A 17892-nucleotide genomic window follows, 5' to 3' on the forward strand; every position below is an offset into this window, starting at 1 on the left:
ATTAGTTCTTAAAACATGTCAGAATCTTTAAGACTCCAACTGCCCTCTTGACATATAAGATTCTCATGTCATGAATCATTCCTTGACAAATCAAATATTCAAGAGTTAGTGCGGATTCTTATCAAGACAAACACTTCCCATAATTGGCCTTAGTTGGTCTTTGTTTATCCAAAAACATCACAACTTACCAATTTCAAATGTATAAGAGTAGAAAACTTTTACGCTATATTTGATAAATGTATTAATCTTTTCTTAAGATTATGTCACTCAAGGTTACAATCTTGGAGTATGACTCTAAGACTTGTTTTGGGAACGAAGTATGACTCATCATCTTGATTTAAACTGTTGCAACAATTCACGATTCCTCTTCTTAGCACTACAAATGCACTAAGATGTCTTTAGAGGATCAATTGTGATATGGTTTTTCCATAAAAATGAAGATGATCATAAAATACAATACTAAAGTACTCTCCCATTGTAACAACTCAAATTTTTCAAACAAATTTTTCATTTTTAAAACATAATTGTTTCCATTAAAAACAAGGCATAAATAGTTTATTTATTCGGTCAATACAATTATTCAAACTCCCAAGATCATAAAACAATCTTCAGTGTGTATCGATCATGCCGGCGCCTTCCCACGGTCCTCGCTAGTACCTGAAATACATACACAACAACTGTAAGCATAAATGCTTAGTGAGTTCCCCAATATACACTTACACACATACGCCTTTCCAGGCCCTGACCTTCCGGTCCTCAATACAACGCCTTCCGGCCCATAACATAATCGCCTTCCGGCCCATAACTTATTGCCTTCCGGCCCACATATCATACATAGCACATATAACAATTAACTTACCACATATAGCATACATATCACCTAACATATTTGACCTCCCGGTCACACAGTCAAACCCTTCCGGGTGCAGTATAGTGAGAAGACTCACCTCGTATATGCTGAAAGCTAGCAACTCCTGAAATGACTCGTGCACAACCGACGAGCTACAACCTCCCTATAACATTACGTAACTCATTAATACTTATCTCTTCTAAGTGTGACTATCCCTAAGAAGTCAGACTTAGGTCAACTCTGGTCAACGGTCAACGGTCAGCTCAACCGGACTCGGCGAGTACCATGGCGACTCGGCGAGTCTAGACGTCTTCCAACTTTCTGAGATTCCTTATATACTCGTCGAGTACCCTCCTCGACCCGACGAGTTACTCCTGGAAGAATCGCGGGGCCACCCCGACTCCACTCGCCGAGTCTGATGAACAACTCGGCGAGTCCCAGCAAATCTTCAAGCTACTCGCCGAGTCTGAAGAACAACTCGGCGAGTCCATGCCATGCAGACGAGTAACTGCTTCCTGAGATAGGTCTCGTCCCGAAGTACACATTCATGGGACCTTCTGGACCTCTAAAGGTCCTAATACAAGACTATAGTCGTGGGGTAACAAGGCATTACTTCATCAAATCACTAAATGGGTTCTATAAACCCTAATTTCATAAATACATCAAAATAACAGATTTGGTCCGAGTATTACCTGAAAACGCACTCTCTGTGTCCCCCAAATCTCAGGACTCAATCCTCCTTGATATTCCTTTAGCCAAAATCCCTCTTCTTCTTGCCTAACCAATTCTTCCAAGTTCCAAAGCTTTCTCCCTTGCTCTAGGCGTCCACAGCGATTAGGGTTCCTCTCAATTGACCAAAAGACTGAAAATGACGGCCTAAGAGGCGTTAAATACGATCCAAACTGAACGGTTAGGGTTTCTGCTGAACAGCGTCGACTCGCCGAGTCCATATCTGGACCCGTCGAGTCCAGTCGCGGACCCGCGACCAAGTCCGCGATCCTACTCGGCGAGTCTAGGCTCCAACTCGCCGAGTCCCCTCTTAATTCACCCCAAAAACATAATTTTAATAATACCTGAGATTCCGGGCTGTTACAATTCTCCCCCACTTGGATTAGACTTCGCCCTCGAAGTCTCATTCTGCAAATAGTTCCGGATGCTGCTCCCGCATTTCGCGCTCCGGTTCCCAAGTCATTTCTGATCCCTTACGGTGTTGCCATTGAACCAACACCAGAGGTACTTCCTTGTTCCTCAGAACCTTGATCTTCCGATCCCTGATAGCCACTGGTCTCTCCGCGTAATTCAGGCTCGCATCCACCTGAATATCCTCCAATGGAACCACTGCCGACTCATCGGCTATGCACTTCCTCAACTGCGACACATGAAAAGTGTCATGGATCTGACCCAACTCCGCTGGCAACTCCAACCGATAGGCTACCCGGCCTACCCTTGCAACCACACGAAATGGCCCAATATACCGGGGCCCCAATTTTCCCCTCTTCCTGAATCGAATCACTCCTTTCCAAGGAGAGACCTTCAGGAGAACGAAGTCGCCGACTTGAAATTCAAGCTCGGATCGGCGCCTGTCTGCATAACTCTTCTGTCGGCTCTGGGCAGTCAATAATCTTTGTCTCACTTGTTGAATCTGCTCTGTCGTCTGGAGTATGATCTCCGTGCTGCCCATCACTCTCTGTCCCACCTCTCCCCAGCAAATGGGAGTCCGACACCTCCTACCATACAACAGCTCGAAAGGTGGCATACCAATGCTCGAATGATGGCTGTTGTTGTAGGAGAACTCTGCCAATGGTAAATACGCATCCCAACTACCCCCGAAGTCTAACACACACGCTCGGAGCATGTCCTCCAGCGTCTGAATTGTCCGCTCGCTCTGACCGTCTGTCTGGGGATGGTATGCGGTACTAAAATGCAATTTAGTACCCAGCTCCTCGTGGAATTTCTTCCAGAACCTGGAAGTGAAGCGCACATCGCGGTCTGACACAATCGAAATCGGCACTCCGTGCCGAGATACCACCTCTTTCACGTATATCTCCGCTAACTTTTCCGCTGAAGAACTCTCACTGATGGCAAGGAAGTGTGCACTCTTCGTCAACCTATCCACAATCATCCAAATTGCGTCTACTCCCCTAGCAGTCCTTGGCAATTTGGTGATAAAATCCATAGTGATCTGTTCCCACTTCCACTCGGGGATCTCCAATGGCTGTAACTTGCCATGCGGTCTCTGGTGCTCAGCTTTAACCCTACGGCAGGTCAAGCACCTCTCAACGAACCATGCCACGTCCCTCTTCATACAGGGCCACCAATATTCCTTCCTTAGATCCAAATACATCTTTGTAGCACCGGGATGGATCGAGAATTTCGATTTATGAGCCTCTTCCATCAACGTAACATGCGTACCGCCCACGAACGGCACCCAAATCCGACCCCGAAACGTCATAAGGCCTCGACCATCCTTGACAAACTCTGAGATTAACCCCACAACCCGCTCTTTCTTATGCATTTCTGGTCGCACAGCCTCAGCCTGTGCCCTACGAATATCGTCCAATACAGGAGTCATCACGGTCAGTCTCAAGCACACATCTCGCAATGGAGTGCTCTCCGCCCTGCGGCTCAATGCATCGGCTACCACATTAGCCTTGCCTGGGTGGTACAGGATCTCACAATCATAATCCTTGACCACATCCAACCACCTCCTCTGACGCATATTTAGGTTGGGTTGATCCATCAAATACTTCAAGCTCTTATGGTCCGTGTATATCGTACATCGAACCCCATACAAGTAGTGGCGCCAAATCTTGAGAGCGAACACTACTGCCCCCAGCTCTAAATCATGCGTGGGATATCTCGCCTCATGAGGCTTCAGCTGCCTCGACGCATAAGCTATCACATGACCCCTCTGCATCAACACTGCACCCAATCCCGAAATCGATGCGTCGCAATATACCACGAAATCTTCCATCCCTTCTGGAAGAGCTAATATCGGGGCTTTGCACAATCTTTGGTGAAGTGTCTCAAAGGAGGTCTGCTGCTCGGGCCCCCATGAGAACGTAACACCCTTCCGGGTCAATCTGGTGAGTGGCACAGCGATCTTGGAGAAATCCTTGATAAATCTCCGATAATACCCTGCCAACCCAAGGAAACTTCTGATCTCAGAGGGTGACTTCGGCACCTCCCAACTCATCACCGCCTCAACCTTGGCCGGATCGACCAATATCCCTTTCTGATTAACCACATGTCCTAGAAACTGGACCTCCCGCAACCAGAATTCACATTTGGAGAACTTTGCATAAAGCTTCTCCGACCTCAATACCTCAAGGACCTCCCTCAAATGCTCCTCATGCTGCTCTCTCGATCTCGAATACACCAGAATGTCGTCGATAAATACGATCACTGACCGATCCAACATCGGCCTGCATACCCTGTTCATGAGATCCATGAACACAGCCGGGGCATTGGTGAGTCCAAAAGGCATCACCACAAACTCATAATGCCCATATCGCGTCCTAAACGCTGTCTTCTGGACATCTTCATCCCGTACTCTCACCTGATGGTAACCCGACCTCAGATCGATCTTGGAAAACCAAGATGCTCCCTGCAACTGATCGAATAAATCATCGATCCTCGGCAACGGGTAACGGTTCTTGACCGTTAGCTTGTTCAACTCCCGGTAATCAATGCACATCCGGTGTGAACCATCCTTCTTCTTGACGAACAAGATAGGTGCTCCCCATGGCGAGCTGCTCGGCCGAATGAATCCCTTCCCCAGCAACTCCTGGAGTTGCGAGGACAACTCTTGCATCTTTGGAGGTGCAAGACGATAGGGCACTTTAGCAATAGGCGCTGCCCCTGGAACCAGATCGATATTAAACTCTACTTGCCTCACAGGCGGTACTCCCGGCAACTCCTCGGGAAAGACATCCGAAAATTCGCGCACCACCGGAACTTCCTCAACTGACTTCGGTTTCTCGGAAACCTCCCGCGTATCCATCACATACGCCACAAAACCTTTACAGCCCTGCCGCAGACACTGCCTCGCCCTAGCGGCCGAACAAAAAGCTGATCCCGAACGGGTACCCTCGCCGTACACCGAAAGAACTCCCCCTCTAGGGTCTCGTATAGTCACCAACTGACGCTCACAGTCGATGACAGCGCCGAACCGGCTCAGCCAGTCCATGCCCACGATGACACAGACATCCCCCATCGCGATAGGAATCAGATCAATTGGGAATCCAATCCCGAAAATCTCTAGTACACATCCCCGAAGAACCTCCGTAGCGCAAATCACCTTCTCGTCAGCTATAGAGACTCTCAAAGGTCGACTCAACGACTCACGACTAACGCCAATATGCTGACTAAAGGCCAAGGACACAAAGGAGCTACTCGCACCCGAGTCAAATAACACTAAGGCAGGCACAGAGTTCACAAGGAAAGTACCTACGCGCATAATAACATAAGCATAACATATCGACATTAAAATAAATACATGAATTACAACATACCTGCCACAACATCGGGCGCAGCGCGGACCTCCTCCGCAGTCAGCTGAAAGGCTCTCCCACGAGCCCTCGGGGCCTCGACCTTCACCGGTCGAGTCTCAGTAGTCCTGGCAACAGGTGCAGATCCCTGACGAAGCTGAGGGCACTCGGCCTTCCGATGGCCGGTCTGGTTGCAATGAAAGCAAACCATAAATCCCTTGGGACACTCCCTAGCAATGTGTCCCTCCTTGCCACACTTGTAGCAAGCACCGGCTCGACACGCCCCATCGTGACCCTTACCGCACTTTACGCAAGTGCGGTTCTTCGAACCTCCCGTCCTCGAATCGGCGGACTTGATCCGCTTGGCTGCCGGCTGAGACTGAGCCGGTCGCCGGTCTGCCTGCTGAGACTCGGCCTCCTCCCTGGCCTGAGTCTCTAACTCGATCTCACGCTTCCTGGCATTCGCCTGAAGCTCAGTAAAAGTATGGTAAGTGGAGTTTGACACAAACTCCCGGATCTCCCTCCTCAGAACACCCAAGTACCGGCTCATCCGAGCCTGCTCTGTGGCCACTAGCTCGGGGCAAAACATCGCCCTCTCGTGGAACTTCCGCGTGATCGCCGCCACCGAATCAGTACCCTGCTTGAGGGTTAAGAACTCCTGAACCAATCGTTCCCGCTCCACCGGGGGAACGTACTCATCCCTGAACATGGTAGTGAACCCCTCCCATGTCACTGCCGCAGTCTCTACTAAAGTGAAGTTCGCCGTCACGAACTTCCACCAGTCCTTGGCTCCCAGACGGAGCTGGTTCAAAGCGAACCGTACCCTCAGGTGCTCCGGGCATGAACAAGTGTAGAAGCACCCCTCTATATCTGCGATCCACCTCATCGCAGCAATCGGATCCTGCGTCCCATCGAAATCTGGTGGCTTCGTGTTGCTGAACTCTCGGAACAGCAATGAATCACCCCCCTGTGGCCTAGCAGCGGCCACAGCTGCGGTAGCTGCAGCGGTTGCAGCCTCAGTCAATGCGGCGTACCGCTCGTCGAACGTCTCCATCAGAGTGGTCTTGATGGACCCAAACATCTCCGGGATCTCAGCCCGGATCGCCGCCGCCACCTCCTCGTGGATCATCTGACGAATATCCTCGTCACTCACACCGCTCGTACTTGCCCCGTGCCGCGGTCTAACCATGATATCTCTGAAATACAACATAAAACTATCAGAGATTCTACCGAGTATAATCATACTCGTCACGCAACCCTACTCAGTCCCAGATATCCAGGGATTCTTACTTGGGCCTCCCACTGACCCGGTGTCCTCGGTAGTACGGGCCCAATACTACCGACCACACCGCATCAATGTTCATCCCAAGTCCTCCTCCCCAAACTCCAGATAGTGAGTACTCTACTTCTGATATGCACTATCTACCCGCATACTAGCAAAGCATCTCGTATAAGCAAACTTCCCTAGACTAAGGCATCACAAATCAGGCCACTCTAGTCCTATCATGAATACCTAGTCTTCTAGCATGCATAACAATTCATATCATATAATATTGTAAGGTATTTTGGGGATCTTTACCGTTCGGGCGCTGACTGATCGTACACACTGCTTCTTTCTTGCTTACCACAAAACCATTTACAATAGTTATGCCTTTATTTGAAAAGCTTCCTCAAATCCTCGGTTTGAGTTCAGATACCCCCCTAAGGTGCACCCGAATCCCTCAAACCAAGGCTCTGATACCAATTGTAACAACTCAAATTTTTCAAACAAATTTTTCATTTTTAAAACATAATTGTTTCCATTAAAAACAAGGCATAAATAGTTTAATTATTCGGTCAATACAATTATTCAAACTCCCAAGATCATAAAACAATCTTCAGTGTGTATCGATCATGCCGGCGCCTTCCCACGGTCCTCGCTAGTACCTGAAATACATACACAACAACTGTAAGCATAAATGCTTAGTGAGTTCCCCAATATACACTTACACACATACGCCTTTCCAGGCCCTGACCTTCCGGTCCTCAATACAACGCCTTCCGGCCCATAACATAATCGCCTTCCGGCCCATAACTTATTGCCTTCCGGCCCACATATCATACATAGCACATATAACAATTAACTTACCACATATAGCATACATATCACCTAACATATTTGACCTCCCGGTCACACAGTCAAACCCTTCCGGGTGCAGTATAGTGAGAAGACTCACCTCGTATATGCTGAAAGCTAGCAACTCCTGAAATGACTCGTGCACAACCGACGAGCTACAACCTCCCTATAACATTACGTAACTCATTAATACTTATCTCTTCTAAGTGTGACTATCCCTAAGAAGTCAGACTTAGGTCAACTCTGGTCAACGGTCAACGGTCAGCTCAACCGGACTCGGCGAGTACCATGGCGACTCGGCGAGTCTAGACGTCTTCCAACTTTCTGAGATTCCTTATATACTCGTCGAGTACCCTCCTCGACCCGACGAGTTACTCCTGGAAGAATCGCGGGGCCACCCCGACTCCACTCGCCGAGTCTGATGAACAACTCGGCGAGTCCCAGCAAATCTTCAAGCTACTCGCCGAGTCTGAAGAACAACTCGGCGAGTCCATGCCATGTAGATGAGTAACTGCTTCCTGAGATAGGTCTCGTCCCGAAGTACACATTCATGGGACCTTCTGGACCTCTAAAGGTCCTAATACAAGACTATAGTCGTGGGGTAACAAGGCATTACTTCATCAAATCACTAAATGGGTTCTATAAACCCTAATTTCATAAATACATCAAAATAACAGATTTGGTCCGAGTATTACCTGAAAACGCACTCTCTGTGTCCCCCAAATCTCAGGACTCAATCCTCCTTGATATTCCTTTAGCCAAAATCCCTCTTCTTCTTGCCTAACCAATTCTTCCAAGTTCCAAAGCTTTCTCCCTTGCTCTAGGCGTCCACAGCGATTAGGGTTCCTCTCAATTGACCAAAAGACTGAAAATGACGGCCTAAGAGGCGTTAAATACGATCCAAACTGAACGGTTAGGGTTTCTGCTGAACAGCGTCGACTCGCCGAGTCCATATCTGGACCCGTCGAGTCCAGTCGCGGACCCGCGACCAAGTCCGCGATCCTACTCGGCGAGTCTAGGCTCCAACTCGCCGAGTCCCCTCTTAATTCACCCCAAAAACATAATTTTAATAATACCTGAGATTCCGGGCTGTTACACCCATCTTTTCATTTTGGAGAAACTTTTATCTTTCTGCCTAATTTGATTCTTTTCATTCGTTCTGCCATACATTGAAACATTTCCAATGTGTCAGAATTATACTTAAAATTGTAAGCATAATAATATTTACTAAACTTTAGTCAATCATGATGAATAGTATTATCGTTCTTTGTGGTGGACCTGAACAGTGCATACCCAGTGTATCCAATCCCTAGTCCTTCACTTAACTCACATATTTATGTGAACAAGGAATCAATCTTAATTTCCCAAAGACAAAGGTTCTCATTCATCATACAATACAACTTGCATGATTCCAAGTTTCTGTCCAATCAAAACTTGGTTTATGAGAATCTTTCCTTATTTGGGAAATTTAGACACTACCACAAATGAAAGAATCAAATCCATTGCTAAAGATAGAAACATAGAAACATCAATTTTCACAAATGCCGTTGCAAGGAGATATAAAAATGTGACAACCCAAAAATTTCCCTTAGTTTTAACGTCGAAATTAATTACGTCAAAAATTAGCCAAATTTATCCCGAAAATATTTTTGAATGGATTTAAACCCGTTGGAATATTTTAAATAATATTCGTCAAGTGAAACAAAATTAAGGCGGTATAATTTTAAAATTTGTCGTGATTAACGATAGTCGTGAAAAACCCCGTTCGCGGTTGGTGTCAGGTGAACCCCAACCAGGCCATAAACTCCACCCTATATAAGGGTTGAGTGGGTTTCATTCCCACCTTTTTCCCCACCTTAGACACTCTCTCTCTCTACTTTCTCTCTCTACAAAACGGGTTTTGGTCAAAAATCGCCCTTCGAGCTTCAAATCGGCAAGTTAACCTTCCTAGATTGTTGTTTAACTCATTTAGCTTGCAAATCCGAGGATTAAACATCCAAAAACCCCAAGAACAAGAGTTTACGGTCTTGGGAGCATCCAAAAACCGTAAAACCCTTGGAAGAGGGTTTTGATGCCAAAAACCCTTCCAAACCACTTCTAATGCTTAGCAATCACTTAGAGGCTTGCATCAAAGGACTTAGAACACCAAAATCGTAACAAATGGGGAGTAAACATGAGTTTACAATCTAAGAACATTCTTAGACCGTAAACCCATCTTCATGGACCATAAACACCTTTTTGGGTGTTAAACTACCCCTCAAACACCCTTAAAAGCTTCCATGAGTGCCTAGAGCCTTGTAATCCTTCGTTTGATGCACCAAAAACATGATTCATGGACTAACATGAGTTTACTGTCGTAAAATCATGTGTTTAAGGTAGTAAACTCCCCAAGAACACCTTCTTAGACCGTAAACACCTTTCCAAGGTGTTTAAGTGCCTTTAACACCTTCCTATGCTCATATAAGTGACTAGAAGCTTGCATGCATGAGTTAGAACCACCAAACAACAAAAGGAATGGGTTAACATGAGTTTACGACTGTAAAATCATGTGGTTATGGCCGTAAAATCCTCAAGGAGTGGTCATGAACCGTAAACTCCCTAAAATGGCCCATTTGGAGCCTAAACCACTTCCTATGACCTACAATTGAACCTAGCCTAGTTCCACAAGTGTTATAAGACCTTAATGCATCCAAGAGCACACCACCCATGAGTTTATGGCCGTAAACTCATGGGGATATGGTCTTAGGGCCGTAAACTCTATAAAGAGTTTACTCTTGAAGAGTAAACTCCTTAACTAGGCCATACACTCCCTTAGATATTACCCGGGACACTCCTAGCACTTGACCAAAGTGTTTTCCGCTCATTAGGATGCGTATATGTGTTTAATTAGTATTATAATTACTAATTGTATGTAAACATATGTCATCATATGACAATAGGTAACTAAGCGTGTTCAACTCTTTACTTGACACCGAGCACCTAACCGGCTCCTCCGCCCGATCCACTTACAACAGGTGAGTTCATACCCCTAAATTTACCTTTTAAATGTCTTTACATGCTTTTATGGGGGGAATACAAGTTAAAACATGCTAGTTATAATATCAATGATATGTGATTAATAACCCGCATTCACAAGGATTTATTACACTTTCAGTTGTTTTACCAAGTATAATCCTATAGGTGGTTTTCTAAAACATCCTTACTTGTTTAAAATCTTTTCTCAAATTGTCTCTCGTGCTGTATGTTTTGCTTCAAAACTAGTTACAGCAGTATTTTAAACAAAGGTTTTTCTTTACTTATAACGTTTTATCAAAGTTATATTCAAAACTTGTTTATGAAAGATTTTCAAGGATTTCCAAAGGTGATCAAACTTATTTTACAAAAGGTTATCAAGGTTTTCGTCAAAATTTTCCAAGGTTTTCGTCAAAGTTTTCTTCCATGCTTAAATGCATCTACTTCATTAATTGCTTATACTTCGTTAAATGCTTCTACTTCGTTAAATGCTTCTACTTCGTTAAATGCTACTACTTCGTTAAGTGCTTCTACTTCGTTAAATGCTATCACTTTGTTAAGTGCTTCTACTTCGTTTAATGCTTCTACGTCGTTAAATGCATGCCTGTACTTGTATAGTTATATAAATAATGTTTAAAGGACTCAGGAAGGCTAGTTCGCCCTATTTCCTTTTCCTCGTTGGGATGTGGTCTGGTGGGTATCGGATATCCGTCCGAAGGTCATTTAAACATTAATTATATATCATCTATACATGTATAGACTTAAAGCTTTACATCGGCCAGTTCATGTTCCTTGGGTAGCAAGGGCATCCTCCCATTCGTCACTCGTAGATCAGGGACACTAGTACTTATTATAGGAATAGTTAGGAAACTCTATTCACTCTTTCTAGTACGGGAATTCCACAGGAGTAAGTTCATACGCGATTCTATATCATTTCTCCAGCGCCTCTGATAGATTTCAGATTACGAGATGCATCTTCAAGACACAGATCTCCCCGTCGTCGAGTTGGTAACCAGAATCTCCTGTAGGGAGAGCGGGCATTGTGTGTATAGATATATACGGGACTGACACTCCCACACCCTGACTGCTAGGTACAGTCCACGACCTACCAAGCCAAGGGGTGACAAATATCACATTTATTCCGATGCTTGCAGCGCGTCAAGTACTCTAGTGTCAATCAGTATGGTTACGAGTATCTCCATGTTTACCTTATAATTCATGGCCTTAAGGTAACGAGAATTAACACTGTATTCTAGAAACAACACTCTTAGAATTACTCTTTGTTTTAGACCTTGCTAGCATTATCTTTCATTTGACACTATCTAGGGTCTGTGTCTCTTTGTTTTAGACCTTGCTAGTTGTATCTCTCATTTGATACTATCTGGGGTCTGTGTTTCTTTGTTTTAGACCTTGCTAGCTGTGTCTTTCATTTGATTCTGTCTGGTGTCTTTGTTTCTTTGTTTTAGCCCTTGCTATCTGTATCGTACATTTGATATCGTCTGGGGTCTGTGTTTCCTTTTGTTAGACTGAGCCAGGCATATCATTCATTCGATACTCTCCTGGAGTCTATGATTTCTTTGCCTTAGTCATCAATATTTTCTGCTGAGGCATATGTTATTTTCCCCTAGTACTTTTGCTAGTGATATTCTCCTACTTTCATTAAAGTCAAATACTGTATTTTGGTAATGATAGCATTTCAGGGAAAATTTCTCTTTAAAACATAACACTGTCGAGTCTTGGTAGAAGACTGCTATTAATTAGAAAATATAGGATTTTCTGGAAAGGATGCTAATACACCGTAGATTCTAAACTACTACTTTTTATAAAGTTATTTTGAATAAAATGCTTACTTACACAAATGACACTAAATACTTATGAACTCACCAGCATTTATAAAAATGCTGATACTCAGTTTCAAAATAACTAGTATTCTCAAGTCAGCGATAGACAGGTACATCCCAAAAGCTTTTGTGGAGACATCCTAGTACCAAGCTGCACCTATATTATTACTTGTATTACTTTGATGTTGCTATGAAATGTAACTTCTGTAAAACTATTACTATTAATGCAATGGTTTTTGTACTTTGATTACTATACTGCATATGTTCTGATACTTGACATAACGTCATCCACCCCAGAACGTTTCCGCCGTTCCGGTTTTGGGGTGTGATAGATTGGTAACAGAGCATTGTTTATATTGTGCTCAGTATATTGATTCATAAAAGATATACAACCTATAAATACATAGTGATAAAACACACTAATCAAGAATTATACTTTAAAATATAACCATATGTTACCAAAGTATAAGAACATCCAGAATCTAAACACTCGAACACAAGTATCGCAAGAAGAACAAGAATAAAAGTCTTCGGATGTTGAGCATTACTATCAAACCTGGGCAGTTATGTATTCGTAAGCTGGAATAAATGTAACGTGATACTCTACATTTATTCGAGATGCGATGAACGTGTGCTTGGGAGTGATAGTGGTCTTGCGACAGTTCTGAAAATTACCAACTAGGAATGCTAGAGCCAAACATGAAGTTTAAAATACTATGGGAGTATTTTGGAATACTAAAAGACTCATATTAATCCTAGAATCATATTCAGAAGTTAAGAAACAAACAAGAAATTAAAATACGATAGGGGTATTTTAGGATCCATAGATAACCTTGTGTGAACAACTAAAAAGATCCTTATTGATACACCTACAATTACAGAGGGTATACTCCCAAGGTTATATATAATAAGGATCCCATAGACTAAGAATGTGTGGTTTCACTCTACTTCCTTTTCCTCGTTGGGATGTGGATATAGAGTAGTATCACATATTCGAAGGCCTGTCGGATCTAAGCTATATATGATTTGTGTACCATATGTAATTGTAGCAGGACTCGATATGGATCACCTAGTGAAATGTTAATAATCTCTTAGGATTCTTTAGACATTTCCATTCTCGCACGAACCCTGTAGAAAACCCTATCCACTTCAGTATTTGACAGGAGAGTTGATTCAGACCCCGAAGAGGTTCATTGAGAAGATTTCCAGTTCGGAAATAAATGAACTAGGTTGAGACTATTGAAATCACCAAGTGCCTATATCTTTTTAGGGACACGGTGGGAAATTCGCCTAAACATGCGAGATTTCCAGTCATCCATCATGAAGTGATGACACCCAGAGTCAGAATCGGAAGTAAGACGGAGTAGAAATTCAATATGTCTATAGGAGAAGAGAACCCTAGGTAACTACCCATAGGAAACCAACGCCGGTCCCAGTCAAAGATACGAGGTAGACAGAGGGAGCCAGTACATGGAACCCGAGAAGTGTCTTTTCCTCGTGTTCATCACACTAATACACCCATAAAATAACACAATTTAGTGAGTTAGTGATTACACTACTCACACTATGTGTTAGGAACATCTCCTTTTCCCGTTGCAAGTAATACAATTAGAGCGGATCCCCACACCTTTATTGAGAGTGTTTAGCCATAAGTCTTCATGAGCCTTTCTTCCCGCGGTCTTCGTTCTGAACTGTTCTCAGATCCTTCCAGGCCAGAGAGTGAAACCTTTCCTAGTATAAAGGTAACTTAGTAGGAATGAATCCCATCTTATGGCTTTTTCCGATACTCATACCCCCACCTTGAATACCCGGACTACATCATAGGGATGTAGGTCGACACTCAGACAACCAATATCTGAGGCATGAGAAAAATTTATGCCTAATATAGTAAGGATAGATACGTACAGGGTTAACCATCATCTCTCATCAGCTCGTGTTCCTTTCCGTGTAGGAAAAACCATGCCTCCGAAGAAGCGTAACCCATCCGACGGCAAGAAACTGACTCTCCTATTCGATGAAGCTACTTTCCAGGCTGCAGTCTCGGCAGCCGTTGCAGCTGTCATAGCTCAACTGAATGCTAACAACGCCAATGTTAGCAAGAGCCCTATCGGGAATTCCGATCCAAGTAATGGACAGTAGCAACCAACCTCTGTATACCCAACCACCCAAGAACCTCAACCAAATCCACTGAACAGAAAGTTCAAGATCGAGGAGGGAAGTACCTCAGCTCAAGGACCTTCCGAAGGGCAACGAGCTGAGACAGTCAATACCCCTGCCAACCCTTCCATCCCGACTTCAAGAAGACCATACCTAGGAAACCTTCCCCACTACAACAAGTGTAGCTACCATCATCATGGTATATGCCGGGAACTCTTTTGTGTTAGGTGCAACATGAAGGGGCATACTGCTCGCGTCTGCAGAACCCCGGTTGAGTTTATTACATCAACTACCAATGTGACGATCAATCAAGTATGCCACCTATGTGGTGAGATTGCCCAATGGAAAGAAAAGACAAGGACACAGGAGGAGTCTAACTCTAATGCTTGGGGAGAAGCATCAAGGAACCCGGTAGATTTTTGGTACGTCTCTCAATCTCAGATAACTAACTGAAAACATTAAAAGGCTAATTCAAAATGTAATTACTTCCCGTTAAGGCGAAAGTCGCAGCACGGTTATAAAATTTAAAATTTCATCAGGTAAAACTATAATGGCTAGATATATACGTTACAACCATGTATAATTGAGATGGATAGACCTAGAGTGAGTGAATGCCGCCTCATTTCCTGTTCCTCGTTTGGTTGTGGATTTAGGGCGGAGTCGCTTAGTCAACAGTCCTCCCCACTTTAATTATGCATGACTAGTATCTGTTAGGCGATTGTAGAAAGGCCTCGTGAGAATCCATTCATCAAAAATTACTCTACTCAGAAACACTTAGGACCCTCTATAGTTCCGCGTCGACTCTATATGTCCAAGTATCCGCGATAGGGATTCACGGGACAAAACCCGAGACACCAAGAACTGGTGTGCCCGTTCAACACATGACCCTATCGATCCTCATTCTATGTCGTGTCGATGTATGCCAACTTCGACGCCTCTATCAATCATGGTTCGACTTCGTGCAACCATGTGTACATCCTTAGTGCTGTGTAAAAAGAAATTTCACCGTAGCCATTTCGGCAAATAAATGTTCTTCCGAACCTAAAGAATATAAAAATAATAAAGACTAATACGATCCGTCAGTCGTCACTCTTATTTCAAACCTTTCGAAGTACCCAGGAGAAGGGTACCACGCGCTGTTAACCAACCCTTGTTAGACAGATAGAAACCGAAGCAAAAGACACTGCAGGCATTCCAGAAGACGATAACCACCCGAAACCTACGTTGTAGATCCCCCAGAAAGACCCTTCGCACCTCGCAATCAGGTTCGTGAATCAAGAGGATAGAACTCATGGAACTAACCACTATAATTGAGTATATGCATAAGGGTGGTATATAATCGAGATCAAAAAGATTTAAGATGTGTGCTTCCTCCCTACTCCCTGTTCCTCGTTGGGTTGTGGGTCTGGGATGGAGTCGCACAACTGAACATCCTGTCGACCTAAATTATATACGGTTATACACCAAGTAGTAGTGGTTAAGCCAAGTGTGATCTTTACTACGAACCTCATAGTAAAACCCTTCATCCTATTCCTTAGAATAGGAGATAGAGTCAAGAGAACCACGACGGGTTGAGCTACTATAATGACCACAAATCCTAAATTTGTTGTCATCCCGGTTAAGCCAACATAGTAGCTAACACCCTCGGTTGGTAAAGAAATATGAGTCGTAAGAGTCAAGGACATTGACTACGACCATCGACTCACGCTTAATCCCACGAATTAAGCATCTCATCGAATATCCCGGAACCCTGGAAGCTATGATTAGTTAAACTCTGAGAAGAGTGGATGAGGAGATTAAAGTTCCGAGTGATGGAACCCTATACTCACTAGATTTGACATAGATCGAGAAAACTCAGAACCTTCAGAAGAGTAGTTGCAGAAGATGTTCGCACTACTCAGGCACTTCGTCCACCCCGTTACCGACGAGTAGTGCCTAGGTCACTCCGCCTTCTTACGTGGAGGAAATCACCGTCGCCCTGTAGACGATGGACCACATTCTCCGAAGTGAACACTAGAGTGCCAAGAACCACAGGATAACCTCCACAGCCAAGAATACTTGATTTAAGTACGAAAGTAGGTTGCGTTAAGCCCTATAACCCAGATCCCGAAGAGATTATAGACTTGACACCAGTCTAGGTGTTAGTCGATGGGTTATACAAGAGCACGCACTTTCTGCAACTGAAATAAACCAACGTCTTAGAGAATAGGGCATGTCTTAGAGATTCACTGGACTAATAGGTGTTCCAAGGATACTATCACGCACAGGAATAGTAGAAACACCTCCCGAGATAGTCCAACACTTCAGAAAATCTCTAAGGATTAAGTTAGCCCGGACCAGAGCCTGCCGTTCATGAAACAGCAAGGCAAGTAAGAGCATGATCCTTTCCCGTTAAGGATCATATTGTGAAAGCGCTAACTAGACGATAATGTGAAGTTTAAAAACTTTCTAAGCACTCGTCTGGTGAAACCCTATCTCCCCGACCCTGAGCGTTTCCGTTAGAAATATCTCAAGAATCAGAAGTGCAGGTTCATTTTGCACAAGATTGAGATAGACACTCTGCAGCAAACAGATACCTATAGACATGCAATCCGTCCGATGATCCGGAAAACCTCTGAAAGCCAAACAGTAGAAACACGAATCCAAGGACAACCCGAGCTTTCTAAGAACCAACCTGAAGGACTACACTTTCAATATGAGAGAGAACGGTTGGAACTTCGGAATGGCGATCACGCCAGTGATGATCTCACCATATAAGTACACTATGTTCTAAGTACTGAAAAGTTGTACCCTTCCGAGAGCTTAGGACCATCCGAGATTCTTTACAAAGATTGGTCCAACCCTCGTCAGACCACTACTACTTTCGGATATTCCACAAGTTTCACCCCAAATCAATCCACTTCTTAGACTTGATCAGTGTTTGCCCGACGTCACTCTTTGTATCCTACTCATCTTGATAGAAATCATTGGGAACCCTAACTTTGTAGATGAACCTGTAGGAAGCACTAACGGCACGAGACGGAATCCGCATCCCGTAAGTGAAGGTTTGTTAGAACGCCAAGCAAAGGCCAGAGTTCACTTGGGAGTGCGAGGACCAACCAAATAGGAAGTACCCTCATACCTCTACCCGATTGTTCATGATTACTTCCTTGCCTAAACCTGAATTTCGGGACGAAGTTCCCTCTAACGAGGGATGATGTGACAACCCGAAAATTTCCATTAGTTTTAACGTCGAAATTAATTACGTCAAAAATTAGCCAAATTTATCCCTAAAATATTTTTGACCGGATTTAAACCTGTTGGGATATTTTAAATAATATTCGTCAACCGAACCAAATTTAAGGCGGTATAATTTTAAAATTTGCCGTGATTAACGATAGTCGTGAAAAACCCCGTTCGCGGTTGGTGTCAGGTGAACCCCAACGA

General features: G+C 44.1%; 1 protein-coding gene and 1 long non-coding RNA gene across 2 annotated transcripts; both read right to left on the bottom strand.

Annotated features, from left to right (window-relative positions):
• Positions 1–553: 553 nt before the first annotated feature.
• On the bottom strand, positions 554–6053 carry LOC128128934 (uncharacterized). Its single transcript, XM_052767679.1, has 2 exons — positions 5365–6053; positions 554–657 (listed from the first exon to the last, which is right to left on the bottom strand). Exons 1-2 carry the CDS (start codon positions 6047–6049, stop codon positions 623–625), a joined length of 720 nt encoding a protein of 239 aa, XP_052623639.1. The 5' UTR covers positions 6050–6053; the 3' UTR covers positions 554–622.
• A 1046-nt stretch (positions 6054–7099) lies between these two features.
• On the bottom strand, positions 7100–8267 carry LOC128128965 (uncharacterized). Its single transcript, XR_008226963.1, has 3 exons — positions 8152–8267; positions 7557–7622; positions 7100–7266 (listed from the first exon to the last, which is right to left on the bottom strand). It is a non-coding gene; the product is annotated as an uncharacterized LOC128128965 (long non-coding RNA).
• Positions 8268–17892: the final 9625 nt, after the last annotated feature.

The sequence above is a fragment of the Lactuca sativa genome, chromosome 1 (genome assembly GCF_002870075.4).
Source record: "Lactuca sativa cultivar Salinas chromosome 1, Lsat_Salinas_v11, whole genome shotgun sequence".
Lineage (NCBI taxonomy): Eukaryota > Viridiplantae > Streptophyta > Magnoliopsida > Asterales > Asteraceae > Lactuca > Lactuca sativa.

Excerpts from the sequence above, each read along its gene's own strand:
- LOC128128934 (XM_052767679.1), bottom strand. The coding sequence starts at position 6,049 with ATGTTCAGGGATGAGTACGTTCCCCCGGTGGAGCGGGAACGATTGGTT. Across the intron at positions 658-5,364 it reads TGCGCCCGATGTTGTGGCAG|GTACTAGCGAGGACCGTGGG; the intron begins GTATGTTGTAAT and ends TATGTATTTCAG.